Genomic DNA, 20,803 nt, shown 5'->3' on the forward strand with positions numbered 1-20,803 from the left:
GTGCACTGTTGTAAATGTTGGAGCAGAATTACACGGCACCAATGAATTTATTATTTATAAACAGATATATAAACTCATGCTCTCCTTAGCAATATTGTACAGCCTCTTTGCCTTTTATGTAATAAAGACTCATCTGAATGGCTAATACATAAAAATTATCTTAGAAGCTCTTAAACTTTTATCATTTTTTAATGCAGTATATGAAATTATTGAAGAGGTCAGTTTTAAAAAAGGAAGTTAAAAGACTGAAAATTCCCCATTTTACTATTATGATTATTCCTGAGTACTGTCCAAGTCTTCTATTGATGTCAGAAACACTACTACACAGGACGTAGTAGGGACAGTTAGTATGCTGTAATGTTATTTGCTTAATTATTCAAGTCAGGTTTTACCCTATTAGAGAAACTCCAGAGATTGCTCACGGGTGATAATCCATCAAATTTCTTAGAGCTTATAATTTGGGTTTAGCACAGCCTACGCTTGATCTAATGATTTCAGTGAGGTCACTGATGCTTTCTAAAGGACATCATGAAATGATGTCAGAACTATCTTTTCTCATGGTTTAATGACCTCATCAGTACATTTTTACTGGACACTATTACATTATTCTCTGTTAAGCTAATGGGAGATCAGACACGATCAATTCCCTCGGAGAACTTATCATTCAACTAAAGACTGACTGTCATTGGCAAATACATTCACAATGAACAAGTGAGTAGGGAATGAAGTGCTGAATGAGATATAATGTGGAATTTTAAAGGAGCAGGAGGAGAGTGTGTGTAGGAGTAATTAGAGAAGGTGCGCATATATGATTTGATATCTGAACTGGGTCATGAAGGATAAGCAGGATTTAGTCACATAGAGAGAAAGGAGTTTGCCAAGAGAATGGAACAAGTCACTTACAGGCAATAATGTGTATGGGTCTCCCAGGACTTTGGCCTGACCAGAGCAATGGAGATGAAACAATGAGTAATATAAAAAGTTAGCCAAGTAGGGTGAGGCCAAATTTTGAATACCAGGTAAAAGAGATTAGATTTGATCTGGTAGAGGGGGAAAATAAAACGATTGTAAGTTTTTGTGTAAGAGAATGATAAGATGAGCATGGTTATTCAGGCAGTGGTCATTAAAGTTGAATGGAATAGAAAGGATGTCAAATACATCAGAGGAACATTGCAGTCACACAATGAGATGATGAGGGCTGAGCCAAGAAGGTGGCTGTGGACTGGAGGGAAAGGGCTGGACAGGAGAAGTGTTTTAAAGGGAAAATGAGCAGGACTTCTCCACTGACCAGATTTGAAGGCTATACAAGAAATGTATTGTCAAACATGATTCAAGATTTCCAGCCTATGTCTGAGTGGTCCAAAGTATCTAGAAACTATTGTCAGAAACAAAAAAGTTAGGAAGTTACATTGTTCTGACAAAAAGTATGGGTTTGTTGTCAGGTGTACCTGACTTCAAGGCTTGTGAGTAGGCAGTTAGCATTGAAGAAGTGTCACTCATGGGGGCCTGGGGATGGACTTTTTCACCAGGTGGTTAACTACTAAATCTATGCAGATGTTCTGCTTTGAGGCATGCCTGTGTTACAAGGCTTCAGGATGCAAGCCAAGTAATATTTATTCAGACGCTATTTGTCCCTCTGAAGATTTGCTTGTGGAACTAATGAGAAAATTATATATAAAGAATGAACCATTTTTTCGACCAAAAAAATCAGTACAAAGATAAATGAGATCAATGAAAGGCAGGATAAACTTCTTTAAGGCTGGTATATAAAAAAGGTATCATTAAAAGATTTATTATCAAAAATAACATTAAGAAAAGACTCGTTACTATGTTAGTAATAATAAAAACAATTTTTCAAATCTGTAGTTAAGATGCCCCAGTACTTTGGACCATTTAAGCAGTTAGTGTGGACACTTAGTAAATACTTATTAAAGCTATTCTGCAGAATGGCTACCATCAACAAATCAACAAACAACAAGTGCTGGTGAGGATGTGGAGAAAAGCGAACCCTAGTACACTGTTGGTGGGAATGCAGACTGGTACAGCCATTATGGAAAACAATATGGAGTTGCCTCAAAAAATTAAATATGGAACTTCCATTTTACCCAGTGCTTCCACTTCTAGGAATATATCCTAAGAAACCCAAAACATCAATCAGAAAGAATGTATTCACCCCTATGTTCATAGCAGTGCAATTTACATTAGCTAAGATCTGGAAACAGCCCAAGTGCCCATCTGTAGATGAGTGGATAAAAAAGCAGTGGTACACGTATGCCATGGAATACTATGCAGCAGTAAAAAGAAGGATCTCTTACCCTTTGAGACAGCATGGAGGAACCTGGAGAGTATTATGCTAAGTGAAATAAGCCAGACAGAGAAAGACAAGTATCACATGATCTCAGTCATATGTGGAATCTAATGAACAAAATAAACTGATGAACAAAATCGATCCAGAGACATGGAAGCATGGAACAGACTGAGGGATCTCAGAGGGAAGGCAGGGATGGGTAGGTGGGTGGGAAGAAATCAACCAAAGAACTTGTAAGCATATATGCATAACCCATGGACATAGACAATAGGGGTGTGGGGAGGACTAGAAGGGGCCAGTGGGGGGAAAAGAGGAACATATGTAATAGTTTCAACAATAAAGATTTTTAAAAAAAGAAACTCTGCTTTGTTCACTCTAAGATGCACTTTTTCTTTTCTTTAGCCTCTCTGAATTTGGGTTGTGTCTTACAGCTGATGTCATTTTATTGTTCTTGTTGGCTATGCAGCAGTCACAATATAGTTGCCATTGCCTTAGCCAATTTATTTTACTTAATTTTATTACATATACCAGTATACAAAAATTACATATGATAAATGTATCCAAATAAGTGTAAAATAACTCTTTTGAGTAAGTATGCAATAACAGTTCTAAGTAATAAGGTAAATGGCAGTTTAATTGGCTGCATTTTTAATTTCTTAGTGGTACATAAAATGGTATATTTTACAATGATAATATATATTTTTTGATAATACAATTTTCTTTATTAAAAATAATTTACAGCATCAATAACATATACACAATTGTCATCAACGGAACTTCGCCTCCAATATATTTCTATACAATACTTAGCATCATTGAACTTAAAATTGCTACACGGTGTTGTTGGCTTTAGATGATTGACAATCCGTAGTTGCGTGAGACTACAATGATAATATTTTAGATTTAAGGAAATGTAATATTAAAAGAGAGCTGATCACAGCAAATCTCTACCAGTGTGCTAGAGATGGCTGGAGTAAAATATTCTAAATTTGCTTCCTTCCATCGGCCTGCATTCGAGGTGTCCCTTGGGTTATTTTCGTTTGGCCTGGGAACATTAGGAGGAAGGATTTTCATTCAACGGTGTAAGTACCGCCTGCCAGGAATAGAAACCTCCTTGGAGGATCCATTTCTTTGATGGTACAGCATCCAGAACATTCACAAAAGTCCAGGTATTAGCAGAATGGACATCTGTGTTTTACTCAAACCAGCGCACCCTTCCTAACCTCAGACCATTGTGCCCTGCAAGCAGTGCTGAGCAGGCTTGCTCTTCGTGCGAAGGCAGAATGAATCTACGAGGAAGTTTGTTGGTGTTTGGGGATGATGATAAAGTCTGTTGGTGGTAGAAAATGTGATCTCTTGTAGAAGTGGAGAACAGAAACATTTGGTTCTCAAGACCAGAGTTTTCAGCCATCTTTGCAGTGTGACATATTGACGAGGCAGGTTGCCTTCCCATTCAGTGACACTTCATGGACAGGAAAAGGGTCCCCTTTTCCTGCTGACTGGCACATGTGTGTTCTCTTGTAAGTCCATGCTCCAGAACTGAGCGTAGGGATAACGTTAGAGTGTCTGGCTTCTCTTACTGCTGAGGGACCCGATGCTTCAGGTAAGTGGCTCTGAAGTCCTTCGCCATCTGACGGTCACCTTGGGTTAGTCTGTAGGTATGTTTCATTTTGCTTGTTCGTCCATTCTAATTGGCCTCCCAGAGCATGCGTGTAGAAGTAGAGCCAAATTGAGAGGATAGCAACCCTCTGGCAAACAGGAAAAGATTAATTTTGTGGTGTGCTGTTAAGGGACTTCCCAGGAAACTTCAAAAGCACAGAAAGAAGCACTGGCTGCCTATTCCAAAAACGTGCAAAATGCCACTCAGCTTTTCAAAGGTATGATAAACTCAGGGTGTGTGCACTCACACACACACACACACACACACACACACACACACACACACACACAGGACCCCGTATATGAGCCTGAGAAACCCAGGGGTGAGGAGCTCCGAGAGTTCTGAAAATAAATGTGGAGCCGCACACAGGAGGCATCTGAATGGACTTCAATGCCTTTGTGATGCTGACTTTTCCAGTTCTCTCTTAAGCAGACGCTCTGTTTTCATGATATCAGCCTCAGGCATAGACACATCATTAAAATCAATGTGTAGAAAATGATTTCTGTTTGGAAATAAGCAAAACATTTTCAGTTCTGACCACCCAGGTGCAGTAGGAAAACACTGGGGTTGGGGGCCCGAATTCTACTGTAATCTTTATTCATGACATGAGGCAAGTCCTCTGTGGCCTTTGGTCTCCTTATCTGTAAAACAGGATGCTGGATCTTCTTTGTTGTAATGGATGATTATGGGAGAAAAAACGTCAATGAAAAGCCCTCTTATAACACCCTAACTTCCGTTTTATTGTGCTATTCATGCCTAGTTATCACATAGCAACAAAGGCCCACTCAGACCCCCCAGGCCACACACTCCTGCAAGAGGACCCTGTTGCTAACTTGGGGGGGGAAAATTACTATTACGCTTACAGTTGTTGCTTAGTAACATTTCTGATGCTGTGTTCCTTGTGACAGCCTGAGCAGAGATCATTAAAAATTTAACTCACAAAGCTTCTAAAGTGAGAGGAGGAAGGCGGAAAACTTGAAGCCACAATCTTTTTCAGTTGCTTGGACGCCACCTAATCTCAGGGTTATATGCTAAACCTCAGAGAAAACACTGCACGCCTCTGGTTTATATTAAACCACGTACAGCACACTACTGACATTAACTTGTGTCTGGTGCAGCTGGAGTTTATCACCGATCCATAAAAAAAAACACACACACACACACAAAAGAAACCTTGACCCTGCAGAATGGCCTGGAATGGCAATCAAATGGGCTGCATCGCATCCCTCTGCCAAAGAAAGCCCTAACCACTTTTCTGCCCTGTCTCTGCTTTCTCCCCACAGTTCCACCAGGTGAGAAGAGTGATGACCATCCTTTTCCTTACTATGGTTATTTCATACTTCGGTTGCATGAAGGCTGCCCCCATGAAAGAAGCGAACGTCCGAGGACAAGGCAGCTTGGCCTACCCAGGTGTGCGGACCCATGGGACTCTGGACAGCGTGAATGGGCCCCAGGCAGGCTCCAGAGGCCTGACGTCGTTGGCTGACACTTTCGAGCACGTGATCGAAGAGCTGCTGGACGAGGACCCGAAAGCCCGGCCCCAGGAAGAGAACACTAAGGACGCGGACTTGTACACGTCCCGGGTGATGCTCAGTAGTCAAGTGCCTTTGGAGCCGCCCCTTCTCTTTCTGCTCGAGGAATACAAAAATTACCTGGATGCTGCAAACATGTCCATGAGGGTCCGGCGCCACTCCGACCCGGCCCGCCGCGGGGAGCTGAGCGTGTGCGACAGCATTAGCGAGTGGGTCACGGCCGCGGATAAAAAGACTGCCGTGGACATGTCGGGCGGGACGGTCACGGTCCTGGAAAAGGTCCCGGTCTCGAAAGGCCAGCTGAAGCAGTACTTCTACGAGACCAAGTGCAATCCCATGGGTTACACAAAGGAGGGCTGCAGGGGCATAGACAAGAGGCATTGGAACTCCCAGTGCCGAACTACCCAGTCGTACGTGCGGGCCCTCACCATGGATAGCAAAAAGCGCATTGGCTGGCGATTCATAAGGATAGACACTTCCTGTGTATGTACACTGACCATTAAGAGGGGAAGATAGTGGCTTTATGTTGTATAGATTATATTGAGACAAAAAAAATTATCTATTTGTATATATACATAACAGGGTAAATTATTCAGTTAAGAAAAAAAAATAATTTTATGAACTGCATGTATAAATGAAGTTTATACAGTACAGTGGTTCTACAATCTATTTATTGGACATATCCATGACCAGAAGGGAAACAGTCATTTTGCGCACAACTTTTCAAAGTCTGCATTACATTCCTCGATCATGTTGTGGTTTGTTGCCGTTGCCAAGAATTGAAAAACGTAAAAAGTTTTAAAAAAAGATAATAATAAATTGCATGCTGCTTTAATTGTGAATTGATAACAAACTGTCCTCTTTCAGAAAACAGACAAAAACAAAACAAAACAAAACAAAAACCGACAACAAAAATTTGAACCAAAACATTCCGTTTACATTTTAGACAGTAAGTATCTTCATTCTTGTTAGTACTCTGTTTTACTGCTTTTAAACTTCTGATAGCATTGGAATTAAAACAATGTCAAGGTGCTGTTGTCATCGCTTTACTGGCTTAGGGGATGGGGGATGGGAGGGGTCTATTTTTGTTTGTTTTGTGTTTTTTTTTGTTTGTTGGTTTTTGTTTTTGTTTTTAAGTTCCCACAGGGAGTAGGGATGGGGAAAGAACCCCTTCAGTCTATATTCTGGTTGATGAAAGACTCATTTGTATGTTGTAGAGATGTTTGCAAAATCAATCAGATGACTAGAAAGTGAATAAAAATTAAGGCAACTGAACGAAGTGCTCACTCCAGTTCCCACGATGCACCTCCTAGGCTCTCACTCACCCTTTGGGCCTTGGTCACAGGAATAGCTTGTTTTGTTGCAAAGACCTACATTGACTTAGAGCACATTCTCTCCCCGCCTCCCCTTTTGGTCCCCTCTTGTTTTCTCTTGAGGAAGAAAAATCAGTTCCGTGCTCTGAAATAGTTTACCACTGCTGTGAACGTGTGAACAAATGTCACATCGTGGCACTCATAAGCATGGAGAACAGTGATTTCTTTCTTTCTTTTTACATGAGAAAAAGAACAAAAATTAAAGACAAAGATTTTTTTTTTTTAAAATAAGAGGCAAACAATTTGGGTAAATCATTGTAAGGCTTAAAAGAAAAATCATGGTAAGGCTTAAAAATGTCTTGCGAGCAAAAGGTGGAGTTCTGTATGGACCCAGAGACGCCTAGATCAGAACAGGCGCCCACGCTGCCGGTGAAAGGAGACTGAACGTTGGCCATGTAGCGGCTGTGTGGAGCGGACATATTTTCGGGCGGTGCAGGAGGAATTTCTGAGTGGCCCTCCTGAGGTCTAGGTGGGGGTGGGGAATGGTACTTGAGACATTCCAAAAGGGAGGCCTCTGAAGGACCCTTCAGAGGTGGCTCTGGAATGACACGTGTTAAGTTGCTTTGGACCTCCCGCTTTAAGTGCCTACATTACCTAACTGTGCTAAGAGGTTCTCTCTGGAGGACCGTGCTCAAGCCAACTTAAGGCCCTCCACCCCTGGACAATTGCATTAAGCTGGCGTAGCCTGGAGCAGGTTCAGAACCAAGTTCGACATGGTGATGATAAGACCTCCGCTATGAGATATAACGCGTTAGCTACCTGAGCACTGACTGCTTTGGAATTAGACTTGAGGAAACCAGGGTTTTGTCTTTTGAGAACTTTGGGGAAGGGGGAAGGGAACAGGAAAAGACCCCAAAACTCAGGTTGACTGATCAAGGCTACCAATAGGAAACCTTGTCCAGAGACAAGGCTTTGGGAAGGTCTCCGCACAGCTAGGACACCAAACACTCGAAGGTGCCTTGTTCAATGGAAGAGGCCAGGACAGAGCTGGCAGAGTTTTGCTCCCCAGTGAAGGCCACAGCTACTTCCTGCCCATCCTGTCCGTTCACGGAGAGAGTCCCTGCCTCACCTCTGCCATCTTGGGTTAGGAGAAGTCAAGTTGGGAGCCTGGAATAGTGGTCCAGGCAAAAATGGACCCCAGTGAAAGTTAGGGCTAAGCCTATTGTCCCTTTCAGCCCCCTGTCCAAATCTGAGAGTGTCCTGAACCAGTGCTCTTGAGTATCAAAAAACCTCAAGACATTGCTGTGTCTTAGTAAGGTGAGGGATAAGCAAAAGGTGACGTCCACCATGACCCAGGGAATGAAGATACTATCAGCAAATAATTTCCCTTTGTTAGTCTTTCATTGAGAATGAGCCTATCTTTTACAGTACCATCTGAATACCTGTCATTGAAAGAAGGAAGCATTTCTGTAGCATAGGTTTGTTTTGTACTGTTTGAAAATACTGTCTTTGTAATTATTTTGAACATGTAATGAATACGTGGAATATCCGCTGTATGTTAACTTTTCGCAGCTCTGTTTTGAGGGATGAAATTATTTAAACACACACACACACACACACACACACACACACAAAAGAAGAAATAAAGAAAAGAGTCCCCATCACAATCTCCAAGAGCTCAAAGGGCAGGTCTGCTGAGTGGTTGAATAAGAGACATTCAGCAATTGTGTGGTCAGTGGCTCTCTCTTACCCAATAAATTACATCACAGTCACACGCTTGGTGGTTTCCGTTGACCTAAGATTTATTTTGTTAAGATCGTTCTCTGTTGCTGTTCATTTTCGTTTTGTTCCGTTTTGTTTTGTTTTAAAGTCGTGCTGTGGTCTCTTTGTGGCAGAAGTGTTTCATGCATGGCAGCGGGCCTGTTGCTTTTTTATGGTGATTCCCATTGAAAATGTAAGTAAATGTCTGTGGCCTTGTTCTCTCTATGGTAAAGATATTATTCACCATGTAAAACAAACAAAAATATTTATTGTATTTTAGTATATTTATATAATTATGTTATTGAAAAAAATTGGCATTAAAACTTAATGGCATCAGAAGCCTATTGTAAATACAAGTTCTATTTAAGTGTACTAATTAACATATAATATATGTTTTAAATATAGAATTTTTAATGTTTTTAAATATATTTTCAAAGTACATAAAATCTGGGGGTTCTGGGTTTTTTTCTCTTCACTATAAAACAAACATGAAAACGTGTTTTATTATAAATACGTGTGTTCCTTGCTTTAAGACCAACCTGACTGGTTTTAGCAGTTGCACAAGCCCTCCAGAGAGGATGCTTACTTCAAAGCATGGGAGGCCAATCCTGCAGCCTGAGCTTCCAAGAAGCTCGAGGATTGGGCCTGTCTTCCACAGTGGAAGGCGGGAGTGTCATTTTCTAGGACACTTGAAAACCTTCCCCTTTGAAGTGATATACTTTCATCAAGTATCAAACTATGTATCCTAGCAACATCAGGATCCAGGGCTGGCTGGCTCTATTTGATTATAAAATAACTGTTAAAAAAAATCAAAGTAGGTTTACTTAGGGATAATGAGAATAAATTGGCCCAAATTTAGAAAGTCAATGACTGGGGAAAAAAAAAAAATTCAATATTTAGAGGCGGGTCATGTACCCTCGGTTTGGAGACGGTGCCATTTGCATTATGTGTTTGTATCCGTTGCACTGATTTGATTTTTGTACATGGAGCCACACAGATTTTATGTCACAGTACCCACGATCTAACAGATTGCTAGGATTTCTAAAAAGATTTGCCTCTGTGATGGCTGCCAAGCCGCTGGGTAATTTGGTTAAAGTGTTTAAAGTTATCACTAAATCTTAGGGAAATAAATGGAAGGATTTTAAATGAGAGAAAGAGCCATTAAGGAAAAAAAGCATCTGTTCCTACTCTTCCGACTCTCCATTTGAACAGTCAACCCATCCCAGAACGTGGTGAACTATATCTGCGCAATGTATCATTTCTATTTCAAACACACACACATGGTTTCCTCTTGTATTGTCTTATAAATAAGGATCAAGAAAGTCATAACAAACATTGACTTGTGTTGTGTAGATGGAGGAGCAGATCGAATGAGATGAATTACTCAATCCTAATCTGACCAGTAAATTTGCAAAGTACTCTAAACTCTAAGAGCAATCCTCCACTGCCAAGCAAAGCCTGAACCGGGCCGTGGAATTAGAACTCTAGTAAACTTCAGGCTTAAACAATTTTCATTGTCAAGGAAGACTAAAACATTGTTGAAAGGGTAAAAAAAGAAATGACAATAAAATGTGAATTACTTGCAGTGAAAGGAATTTGGTAAACATAATGAAGTTTTCATTAAAAGATGAGGTCGAAGAAAGAAACAAAAAATAGAGGCATCTACTAAATCAACCAACTTCAAGTTAGCGGGAGTAGCTAACTTGTACTCCATTCCCTGGTACAAGCAGTTAAACCTGTTTAATCATTAAGATGCCTGGAAATAACCCAGACCATTGCTTTGACCTATTGTTTCTTGGTAAGCCTTTGTGGTCATTAGCAGTGTCTATGGAGTTTTCTTTTTATTAGCTGTACTAACTCTATGACTATTATCACAGTTCTGAGTGAGAATGGGAACTACATTTTAGAACAGATCAGTGTGAAATTATCCCTAGTCATTTGGTGGTTACTAGACTCTAGGTAAAATGTCAAACACCATAGGCCTGGCAACCAAAGGCTTCAGACCTGGCCTCAGTTCAGCCAGCACGCTTGCTGTACCAAAGCTTATGCCCAAAGTAAGATATACGTTTTCCTCCATATTCTCACATCAAGCCTATTCTGTAAGTCAGTGGAAATGGCTGCATTTTGACAAGCCATTGTTAAGTAAAGAGTGTTAATAATTGGGATAAGAAACAATATATCTACATAAATGTAAGCAAAGTATTTAGTCTAGAAAGAGTAATCATCTATGGATTTGATTGAACTTCAAAATGTTGACCAGCAGAATGAGTGATGGAATCTGGGCTTTTTCTTTTTTTAAGCTGTGGGGTCTTTTTAAACTTGTTTTAAAGGCTCTTGGTTGATTGGCTAGTTTAGGGGGAGGGAGAGGTGGGAATCTAACTCTTGTCTACATTAAGCTCACTGGTGGTTGGTTCTGTGAGTCCCCACCTAAGAGCCAGTTCAGTGACTGGAGTAGGTGCAGCCACTCCGAAGCAACCGGTGTTTATGTCCATCCCACCGAATGAATGAGCCACCTGCCCATCTGTCCCAAGTATCTATCCCAAGTACCTCCGTCTGTTTCCTCAATTCTAGCCACCATTTTAATTCAAGACAACCTCCTTGCTTTTTGAAATGTGAATAGATGCCTGAGGAATATGTTTAAATAGTAACAAAAATATTGTGATTTTACACATATTCCTCTTTAAAAAAAAAAAAAAGAACCATTTATGTGACACTCTGTAGGATTTCCATAGGCCTTTACCTGAAGCCCTTTAATGATATACTAGGTATAAAACACTAGATCAGGACCTCCCCGACCTGGTATTTGCTTGTCTGAGTAACAATCCTGTAGGCTTGCTAATGTCAATAGCATGGAACTGTAAAAGCTGGTCTTCCAATTAGCTAAATCTACTCCCCTCCCCCACCCCACCCCCCTTACCCCCTACATATGCTAAACAGGACTTTTGCATTCATTATATATTTAAGTGTTGGTTGCTAATTTTTTACATCTCTAAAAGCAAAAGTTCTTTTCCTTGGGAAAAATAAGCTCCTCTGTCCTAAAATACCCCCCCACAAAACACTGTAGTTAATGACAGGGCATGTCGTAAGCCTGTAAGTGACCAAAATAGTGTTGGTTGAGAGACTGAGGTGGAGGTGTGTGCTCTGCATGTGGAGGCCATGCCGGGGATGCTCCTGCAACACACTGCACTCTGGGACTGTTCTCTCCAAACGGTTCCTTAGAACCCAGAAGCGGATCTGTGTAGAATGGCTGAACCCAGGGGAAATATTTTTGTCTAGCTTTAAGTGCTCATGTTTTGGAAAAATCCGTATCAAGTACTGCAATACACATTCAAATTTATTTAGTCAACTACATTCTCCATTGAGCCCTAATATTAAAAAAAAAGAAAAGTTTCTGAACTGGGTTTAATCTATATGAGGGAGGGGGAAGGAAAAAGGCACGAAGCAAACCAGAAACCCTCTAAACAACAGCGACCTTCTTCAGAAGATACCGAGCAGTGTTTACCTGGAGGGAGCAGCCCCAGGCTCTCTCACTGGACTCCTGCGGTGGGCCTCCCAGCATCTCTAGGCACTTGTTAGCCATCCATAGTCTCAGGCCCCCAGACTTGTAGAGTCAGAAGCTCTGGGGTTGGGGGGCCCAGCAGCCTGTGTTTCCAAATAAGCCCTCCCGGTTGACGTTGACGCCCACTCACGTTTGAGAGTCATTGGACTAAGGACCATAGGCAACCAGCCTGCCATGTGCTCTAGAGAAGAGCAAGATAGGGCAGCCCCCAAAATGAGAACTCCAAGTTCCGATATGGCCCGGAAAACATTCTGACCAGCTAGACTTCCATTCCCTAAGAAGCACGAGAGCAGACGGTGGGTGTCCCCGGTGGAGCAGGGCTCAGGGTTGGGGGAGAGCACTGGTGACTTTAAGGCAACCGTGAAATGTGAGCCGGCAGAGCCCACTGCAGTGTTTGGGCAACGCCGTTTCCTTCCAAAGCGACAGCAATAGCGGATTCAGGACCCAGAGCATGTGGTCGTTTGTAACACGTTTGGAACGACTGCGAGAAATGAGAGGCAGCGTGCAGCAAATTAATAAGGAAAAGATTATCCCATCTGGGGAGCTGGGCTCTGCACCTGCCAAACACGGCCCTCTCTCTGTGAAACTGCTATGCTGGTCACAAATTAAATAAGCTTCCTGAATTCATCAGCTATGAACTTCCAAGTGGGGGAGTCCCAGGCTCACCCCTCCAGAATGACCACACGGTGAATACAAAGGGCTTCTCCGGTCTTCGTGGCCAGCCTTTCTCTGATTGTAGGAGCTGGTGTCTGGAAGTAGGACAATGACATAATCTCTGTGTGTCTGTGTGTGTCTGTGTGTGCACAGTGTAGACACTGCAAACGGCATTTGAAGATTTTCTGTCTACGGGCTGGGGTGGAGGGTGTCCACATTACCCATCTCAGGCAATATGGCAACCTGAATTTTGACCAGCCTGCCTTAGGAGCCAGGAGTCCTGGTAGGTTAGCCATTAAGTCGGTTGGCCAAGCCATTTCCGGTCTCAGCCTCCAGCCTTTGTCTGTCAGAGGGGGAGACTGACCTGGAAGGTGTTGGAGGTACATTTCAGCTTTCAGAGTCTATCATTCGTTCTTCCTGCTTCATCCGTGGTGGTTAAAGAGAGAGAGAGAGAGAGAGAAGAGAGAGAGAGAGAGAGAGAGAGAGAGAGAGAGAGAGAGAGAGATTTCTCAGGTACCTAAAGGCTGGGGACCGTTCATCTCCTGCCTCCTCCATCATTGATGTTTTCCTGTTGGGCACTCATCACAAGATTGAAATCAGGAGGGGCTCGGGTCAGCATGGGAGTTAGGGAGGTGGGGGACGTGCCCCAGTGAAGGTTTTCACTTCATATGTGACTATGAAAACGTTACCAATTGTTTGACAATCGGGCCTTGGGGAATGTGTCCAAAGATTCACGGTGCAAACTTTCTGCCTGGCTCTGAATAACACTTTCCCAGGCAGACGATACTGGCCTGTGTTTGCTGTCATACCCTATTACACGGCACCTGGCAAAGGGAGATCCCGTGTGGTGCTGAGTGGCAGAGTCAGGAAAACCTGGATCAAACCGTGGCGTTTGCATCCTGGGGAGCCACTGTTTATAGCAGCTCCTTGGGGTTCATGACGTCACCAAGGATATGCAGCCTTCAACTTGCCTCACTGCCGTCCCCAGCACTCTGGATATATCTCCTTTCTTGAGACAATGGCCCTGAAAACAAGGGTGTCACGTGATAAGTCATGACAGAACCACAGCCAATAGTACACTTCTTCAAAGCAGACCATAGGGAAGGCCATGCTGAGCGGGGCTTTGGCCAGCGCAGGAGATAGGCCTCCCTGGCACAGCAGGGTCCGGAATTCCTTGTTCCAGCCGCCCTCTGGGCCCAAATGCTTGAGAAACCTCCATTTTCTTTCAAGCTCAATCCACTTCAGCACCCAGTGCACGCCCATCTTCTCTTCCTGGGGACCTTGGCAGTCTGTTGGTTTTTTTCTGGCATTCAACTTTTCACCTCCCAGAAGGCAGCCTAATGTGGTAACTAAGAGTATGGGTGCTCGAGTCTGAACCCCACCTCTGCTACTAAAGCTGTGTGACTGTGGGAAAGGTACTTAACGTCTCTGTGCCCCAATTTCCTCACTTGTAAAGGACTAGTAAACAAATATTATCACTTACCTCATAGGATCTTGTGAGCATTAGATGAGCTAATACATATAAAGCCCTTAGAGAAGTTATGGGTCCGTGGACAATTCTCAAAAAGTGTTCACAGGCTCTTCCTCCTCTGACAGATAAGCTGGGCCCACCTAGTGCAGGTATCTGAGACTCTTCTCTGACCCTTAGAGGGGGTCTCATTTCCCCTGTGTTCCACCAGCATCCAGGGCCACTCGTCTATTCTGGAAGATGCAAAGAGGCAACTCTTGTTTATCCACTGGTAATACTCCTTGGCAGTTAAGATGCAACCACTACACACACTTAGGCAAATGGAGAAGGAGATACACTGCAATAAAAGACATTTTTCTAGACTGTGCATTCCAAATGAAGCCCATTATCCTTATGTGTCCCTCCCAGCTGAATGGAAATGACTGAAGCCAGAGCGAAATGGATGAACTCGCATGGTCTGAAAGAGGAGCAAGAAGCCCCAGTCACATTTCTAAAAACAGCCGTGGCCCATCAGGAAGGTCCTCTCTCACCGTTCAGCGGCCTGTCATCCAGCCCATTACTCAATTATAATGACCGGTGCTCACTGTAAGCAGGCACTGTCAGGGCCACCCGATGTGGATTCACTCACTTATCCTTACAACATGTGGCAGTATTTGTACTCCCATTTTATTTTATTTTATTTTTTAATATATTCTTTATTGTTGATAGTATTACAGATATCTCCCATTCCCCACCCCCCTATACACTTCCTCCCAGCCCCTATCCATCCACCCAGGTTGTACTCCCATTTTGGAGATGAGAAAATGAAGGCACAGTTCAATTAAGTAGCCAAAAGTCCCATACGAGTGAGTAGCAGAGTATCCATGCAGTTTGGATATGGAGCCCCTCCGCTAACCACTGCAACATGGAAACACATGAAACTGGAGAACTGTGAAAACAGAAGAAATAGCCCTGACCGGTTTGGCTCAGTGGATAGAGTGTTGGCCTGCGGACTGAAGGGTCCAAGGTTCGATTCCAGTCAAGGGCATGTACCTTGGTTGCAAGCACATCCCCAGGAGGGGGTGTGCAGGAGGCAGCTGATGGATGTTTCTCTCTCATCGATGTTTCTAACTCTCTATCCCTTTCCCTTCCTCTCTGTAAAAAAGCAATAAAATATTTTTTAAAAAAAAGAAAGAAAAGAAAACAGAAGAAATAGAAAAGAGCTACATGCCTAAGAAGATCTGAGCTACCATCAAAAAGGAGGAGCGCCCGGGATGTTTACACTTTCTAGCTTTCAAGAGAACATAGGCTGGCTCTCTCAAGGGTTAACATGCAAAGAGGCTCATGTTGCATGGAAGCCCTTCCAAAGGTTGGCACCACACTGCCCGGTGCCGAACAATCCAGGGCAGGGTTTCTAGAGCTCTGTGCCAACTGTTTCCAATACCTGGAAATGGGGCAGCTGTCACCCCTTCCACCTCAGAGCAGAGCAGAAGGGCTTCCTGTGAGTTGCCAGGACAGTATTCTGGAACCACTTCCTAAATTCAGGAATGCCCAATCCTCCCCAGGTCAAAAATTTACTGAGTTGTTTTGTGTTTGGAGTTGGCGGAGGAGAGAAAGAGCAGTGGTCCAGGCTCCTGGGTCTGCTGTCGTCCTAGACACCAACATCGGCAGAGGGGTGCCATCTCTTCCTCATTCTCCCAGAGGAATGTCACTCATGATCCTTAGTTTCAGCCTCAGACCCTTAAGGCTGTGCTGTATATAGCACTACCAATTGATTAGAACTGACCCAAAAGATGAACTAGGTTTGCTATCCTGGTTTCCCAGTTTCTCAAGAACAGATCCTATAGGTGATAGGCTAAGCAGCAAAGTCAAAGTGTTGAGGACTGGGTGTGAGCAGAATTTTGGTGTGAAAAAGGGTAAAGAATATTCTTCAGACATGTTAATAGAGCAAGACATCTGAGGGCCGCAGACAGATAATCCAATTCCAGAAGCCCAGTAAGGGATAATTACTCGAGGCATTGGTTGAGCACAAGAGAAAGTCTGGCAACAGGCAGTAGTAATACATCCCTCTTTTGTACCAGATGCCATGCTAGATGCTTTGCATGCTGTCTAAAATCCATGTCAACCACGCGATAGGAGTAATTTTAGAGACAAGGACACTGACAACACACAAGGCTAAATAACTAGCCCCAAGGTCACACAGTTAATAAACAATAAAGTCAGATTTGAAGCCACATCCATCTAATCCCAAGGCCCCCAATCTCTTTTTTCTTCTTCAAATAAGCATTGTTTTATTTCCTTAAATTGTTCAAATGTTACCTAAAATTTTTAGTAAATTTACTGCTGGCCCTATGTTAATAATCTCTTGACATTCTTTGTATAATTCTATATTTTCTGGCATCCCCTCCAAGCTTATTGAGATATAATTGACATAATATTGTATAAGTTTAAGATGTACAATATGTTGATTTGATACACTGCAAAATGATTATCACCATCATGTTAGCTAACACGTCATATCACATAATTACCATTTCTTTTTGTGGTGAGAACATTCAAGATCTACTCTCTTAGCAACTTTCCAGTATACAATCCAGTATTATTAATTATTATCATCATGCTGTGCATTAGATCCCCAGGAGTTATTCATCTTATAGCTGGAAGTTTGTACTCTGACCAGTATTTTCCCATTCCCCCCACTCCCCAGTCCTTGGAAACTACCATTCTAGTCTGTCTCTATGGGTCCAGCTTTTTTAGATTCCACATAAAAGTGATATCACATAGTATATCACATAGTATATCTCTGTCTGACTTCACTGATTTCACTTAACATCAATCATGTCCTCAAGATCCATCCATGTCATTGCGAACACCAAGGTCCCCAATCTTAACCACCACACCTGTGGCTCTCGATCCTGATCTATACATTTAAATCACTTAGGCAACTTAATAAAAAATTAAAAAAACCCACCTATTCCCAGACCAATTCCAGATGAGTTAATTCAGAATCCCCGAGTTTCCCAGTGGTTCTGTTGACCAGCCAGGCTAGAACCACTGCCCCAGATTCCTCTTCCACTAGGTAAGCACCAGTCAGAGGTAGCAGAGAATTCCGCTCACGGGAAGCAGGGTCCTATCCTGGTGGCCAGGGATTCTAATGCTGGTGATTGACTAGACAGAACCTTAGTGCTAGAGGAAATATAAGTAGGAGCCCAACCACAAAAAAACAAACAAACAAGAAAAACAGCCTTTGATAATAAAATCAACCTTCAGAGTCAGAATGGGATGACCACAAAGCTCCCTCTCACACTGAATCCTGACCTGGGATTCTCACATTCCTTTACATTCCCTGGAACAAGAGCATTGCTACGTGCTAGGGGAGGGCTCAGCCTGTCGATGTGCGTCACCTGTCCCAATGGTGCAAAGAATAGAGTTCCAGGGGCCAGAGAGCAGGCAGGTCATCACCTGTGCCAAATCCCACCAGCCTGATCTGAGCCAGCAACAAGCTCCCACACAGCATCTCACTAATGCCCATCTTACTCTGCTGGACTCCAGAGGACTTTACAAACTCCAAACAAAGAGAAGAAAAACGAGTCACCCACAAGGATCGTTTGGCATGTTTTCTCTTTTTTATAAGTAACCATTAGGTTAACAGTTGGCTTTGTCTTCTGCTTCTTCTAATACTGTTATCTCTCCCTACCCCTACCTCAAACTGCCAAGCAGTCAGTCTGGATTGACAGTAGGAAAGAAAAGGGCTCTAGTCTCACAGCCCCTCCCTGGAGGCTTCTTTTAGCAGCAGTGCAGGACATGCCCGGCTGAGCCAGGCCACGGGGCTAATCGAAGTTGGCAAACACTCTGAGTCAGCAGGCACCAATGTCGCAGGTCAGCTGGTGAGAGGGTAAGTGGGCAAGTGTCTGGCTTCTTCCTCGCGTTTTCCAAACAGGAATCTGAGTCCCAGTAATCACTAGCCTGTGGGACCAGAGGCTATTTTGGGCCTTTCTTTATCCAATGGAAACTTAGGGGTGGTGTCATCTGAAACTTCCAAGGCGCATCCGGTTTCACCCTCATCCAGGACATGTCCCTAGAGGAATGGAAGCAGTGTCAAGGAGCCTGAAATGTGGGTGTCAGAACTTCCCTTTGTTTTTATTTGTGTCATTTCTTTCCATTCATTCCTCCTATTTTTAGCTCTGCTTTCCACTACTCTGGATCAGGTCTACCTCCCGTGTCACCTGGACTCTCACAGCAGCCTCCTGGTGGGCTCACTACCTCCGATCTGTTACCCCCACCCCAATCTATCCTCCTAGCAGAATGATAGCAGAATCTATCATCATAGCAGAATGAGCTCCTTGAAGGGTCAATGGAAATAATGAATGCAAACCCACTTTGTAACACATGATGCAAACAGCAACACCCACCTACACACAAATCAACTGACTTGGCAAAAGATAGGGATGTGGTTTTTACTCACTGGTGAGAACACGGGGATAAAGTCCAGTGCTTTAGCAAAAGGATGAAATGGACAGACTGAAATGGCTGTTTTAGGGTAACAAGGGTATGAATCCCTACATGCAGTCCTGGAACCTTCAAACAAGTTCTCAAGAAAGTATTCAAGGTGGCCTTGTCTGCTCAACAATTGTGTGATTTGTTTGTTTGTTTGGTTGGCTGGTTGCCTTCTGCAAGAGCCCGACCAGGGCCCAGGCTGGGGAGGAGCCTGCAACCTAGGTACATGCCATTGACCAGAATCGAACCTGGAACCCTTTGGTCCACAGGCCAAGGCTCTATCCACTGAGCCAAACCGCTAGGGGGTGAGTCTAGGTGATTTGTTAAACATCACTTAGTGAGTGCAATGCATAACAAGAATATAAATTTCTAATGTGTCATATTGATGTAGTTGATGAATGGATAGAGGAATGGATGGTCCAGTGGGGGGAGCATATGATTTCCCTCTCTTTAACGTATGGAAGAGCTCTCCATTGCTGACAGAGCATAAATCAGTGAGACTGGCATCTGTGGCTTCCTGGGATCTGGTTTTAGATTATTTTTCTACCTCATTGCTCAGACAACTCCCTATACTGCATTCCCACCTTTTCCCTCCCTATTCCTCAAATACACCTTGAACTCTGTCTCTTTGGTGCCTTTGCTTACTTCCTATTTATCTCTCTGATTGTAAAAACCCCACCCAACCTAAGCCATAGTTGGAGTGCCAGATAAAAAACAGGATGCCCTGTTAAATTTGAATTTCAGATAAATAATGAATAATCGGTTCATATGAGTATGTTCAAAAATGGCATGAAACAAACTAAATTTAAAAAATTATTTGTTTACTTAAATTCAAATTTAACTTGGTGTCTTGTAATTTATTTGATAAATCCTTCAACCCTATCCATAAGCTAATGCCCATATGCATTCATGGGTTTTACTCTGCCCATCCCAAAGTGGGATTTGACAATTTTTTATATTTTTCCCTACACAATTCACTCTTTTTTTTAAACTCATTTTTTCCCCTTTATTGATTAAGGTATTACAAATGTGTCCTTATCCCTTCATGGTTCCCCCAACCCCCTTCTCATGCCCTCAATGGTGAACAATGTGTATTTTACTGAAAGTTTCTTAGTAAATATGGAAGATGGGATTTATCTGACTAATACCTACCATTTTGTCTAAAAAATTCTTATTAAAAAGGCCCTCATGAGCCTCTCTTCATTTGACCTCTCCCCTACAAAGCATTCAGCTGCTCCCCTGCTCCCACTCTATTATGCAAAGAAGCCTCCATCTTCCACACCCGGACACAGGCTCTTTTACACAAGATGGTGGACTTATCAAAGCAATTTTTCAATCAAGCACGAACCTGAACCAACCACCCAGAGGAAAACCAAGGGAATGGCTTCCTCCTGGTTTAGATACATTCCACTTGAAGTTCTTCCAGCCACTGCGGAGCAGAATTCCTTTTAGCTTGTTTGACTGTAAATAGATGGGTTCTTAGAATGGAGACTTTGAAAAATAAGAATGAGCCCTAGCCCGTTTGGCTCAGTGGATAGAGCATCAGCCTGCATACTGAAAGGTCCCAGGTTTGATTCTAGTCAAGGGCACATGCCTGGGTTGTGGGCTTGATCCCCAGTAGAGAGCATGCAGGAGGCAGCCAATCAATGATTTTGTCATCATTGATGTTTCTATCTCTCTCTCTCTCTCCCCCTTCCTCTCTGAAATCAATAAAAATATATTTAAAAATGAAATAAATTACAGATATTAAAAAAGAAATAATGATTTGATATTTAATATGAAGAAATTCACCTGGATGAATGTGTTTTTGCTGTTACATGATTAGCTAGTTGAGTGGTGCATTTAGAGTGAACCGACAAGCAAGGTGGCCTGCAGGCCTTCCTCACTTTCCCGCCACAGCCTCATTTCCATCAGTGAGCCGAAGATCCATGGCAATGGCCCTTGGAAGAAAAGATTTTATTTTAAAAATTGTCCTCTTTCCAAGGAAATGCCAACAAACTAGACATTCTTCTGAGGAGAAATAATGACATAAGGTTACTCTTTCGTTGTGTGACCTTAGGCAAGTCATTTCA

The 20,803-nt window shown here is 42.8% G+C and overlaps 1 protein-coding gene across 2 annotated transcripts in view; it reads left to right on the forward strand.

Moving 5' to 3' along the window:
* The window catches only part of BDNF (brain derived neurotrophic factor), a 36,595-nt gene extending 27,668 nt beyond the window's left edge, over positions 1–8,927 (forward strand). For both annotated transcript variants that reach the window (XM_079788988.1, XM_079788989.1), the window contains exon 2: positions 5,252–8,927. In XM_079788988.1, coding sequence (XP_079645114.1) covers positions 5,252–6,016 — 765 coding nt within the window. In that variant the 3' untranslated portion in view covers positions 6,017–8,927. The remainder of the gene's footprint in view (positions 1–5,251) is intronic.
* Positions 8,928–20,803: the final 11,876 nt, after the last annotated feature.

The sequence above is a fragment of the Cnephaeus nilssonii genome, assembly GCF_951640355.1.
Source record: "Cnephaeus nilssonii genome assembly, chromosome: 13".
Taxonomy (NCBI): Eukaryota; Metazoa; Chordata; class Mammalia; order Chiroptera; family Vespertilionidae; genus Cnephaeus; species Cnephaeus nilssonii.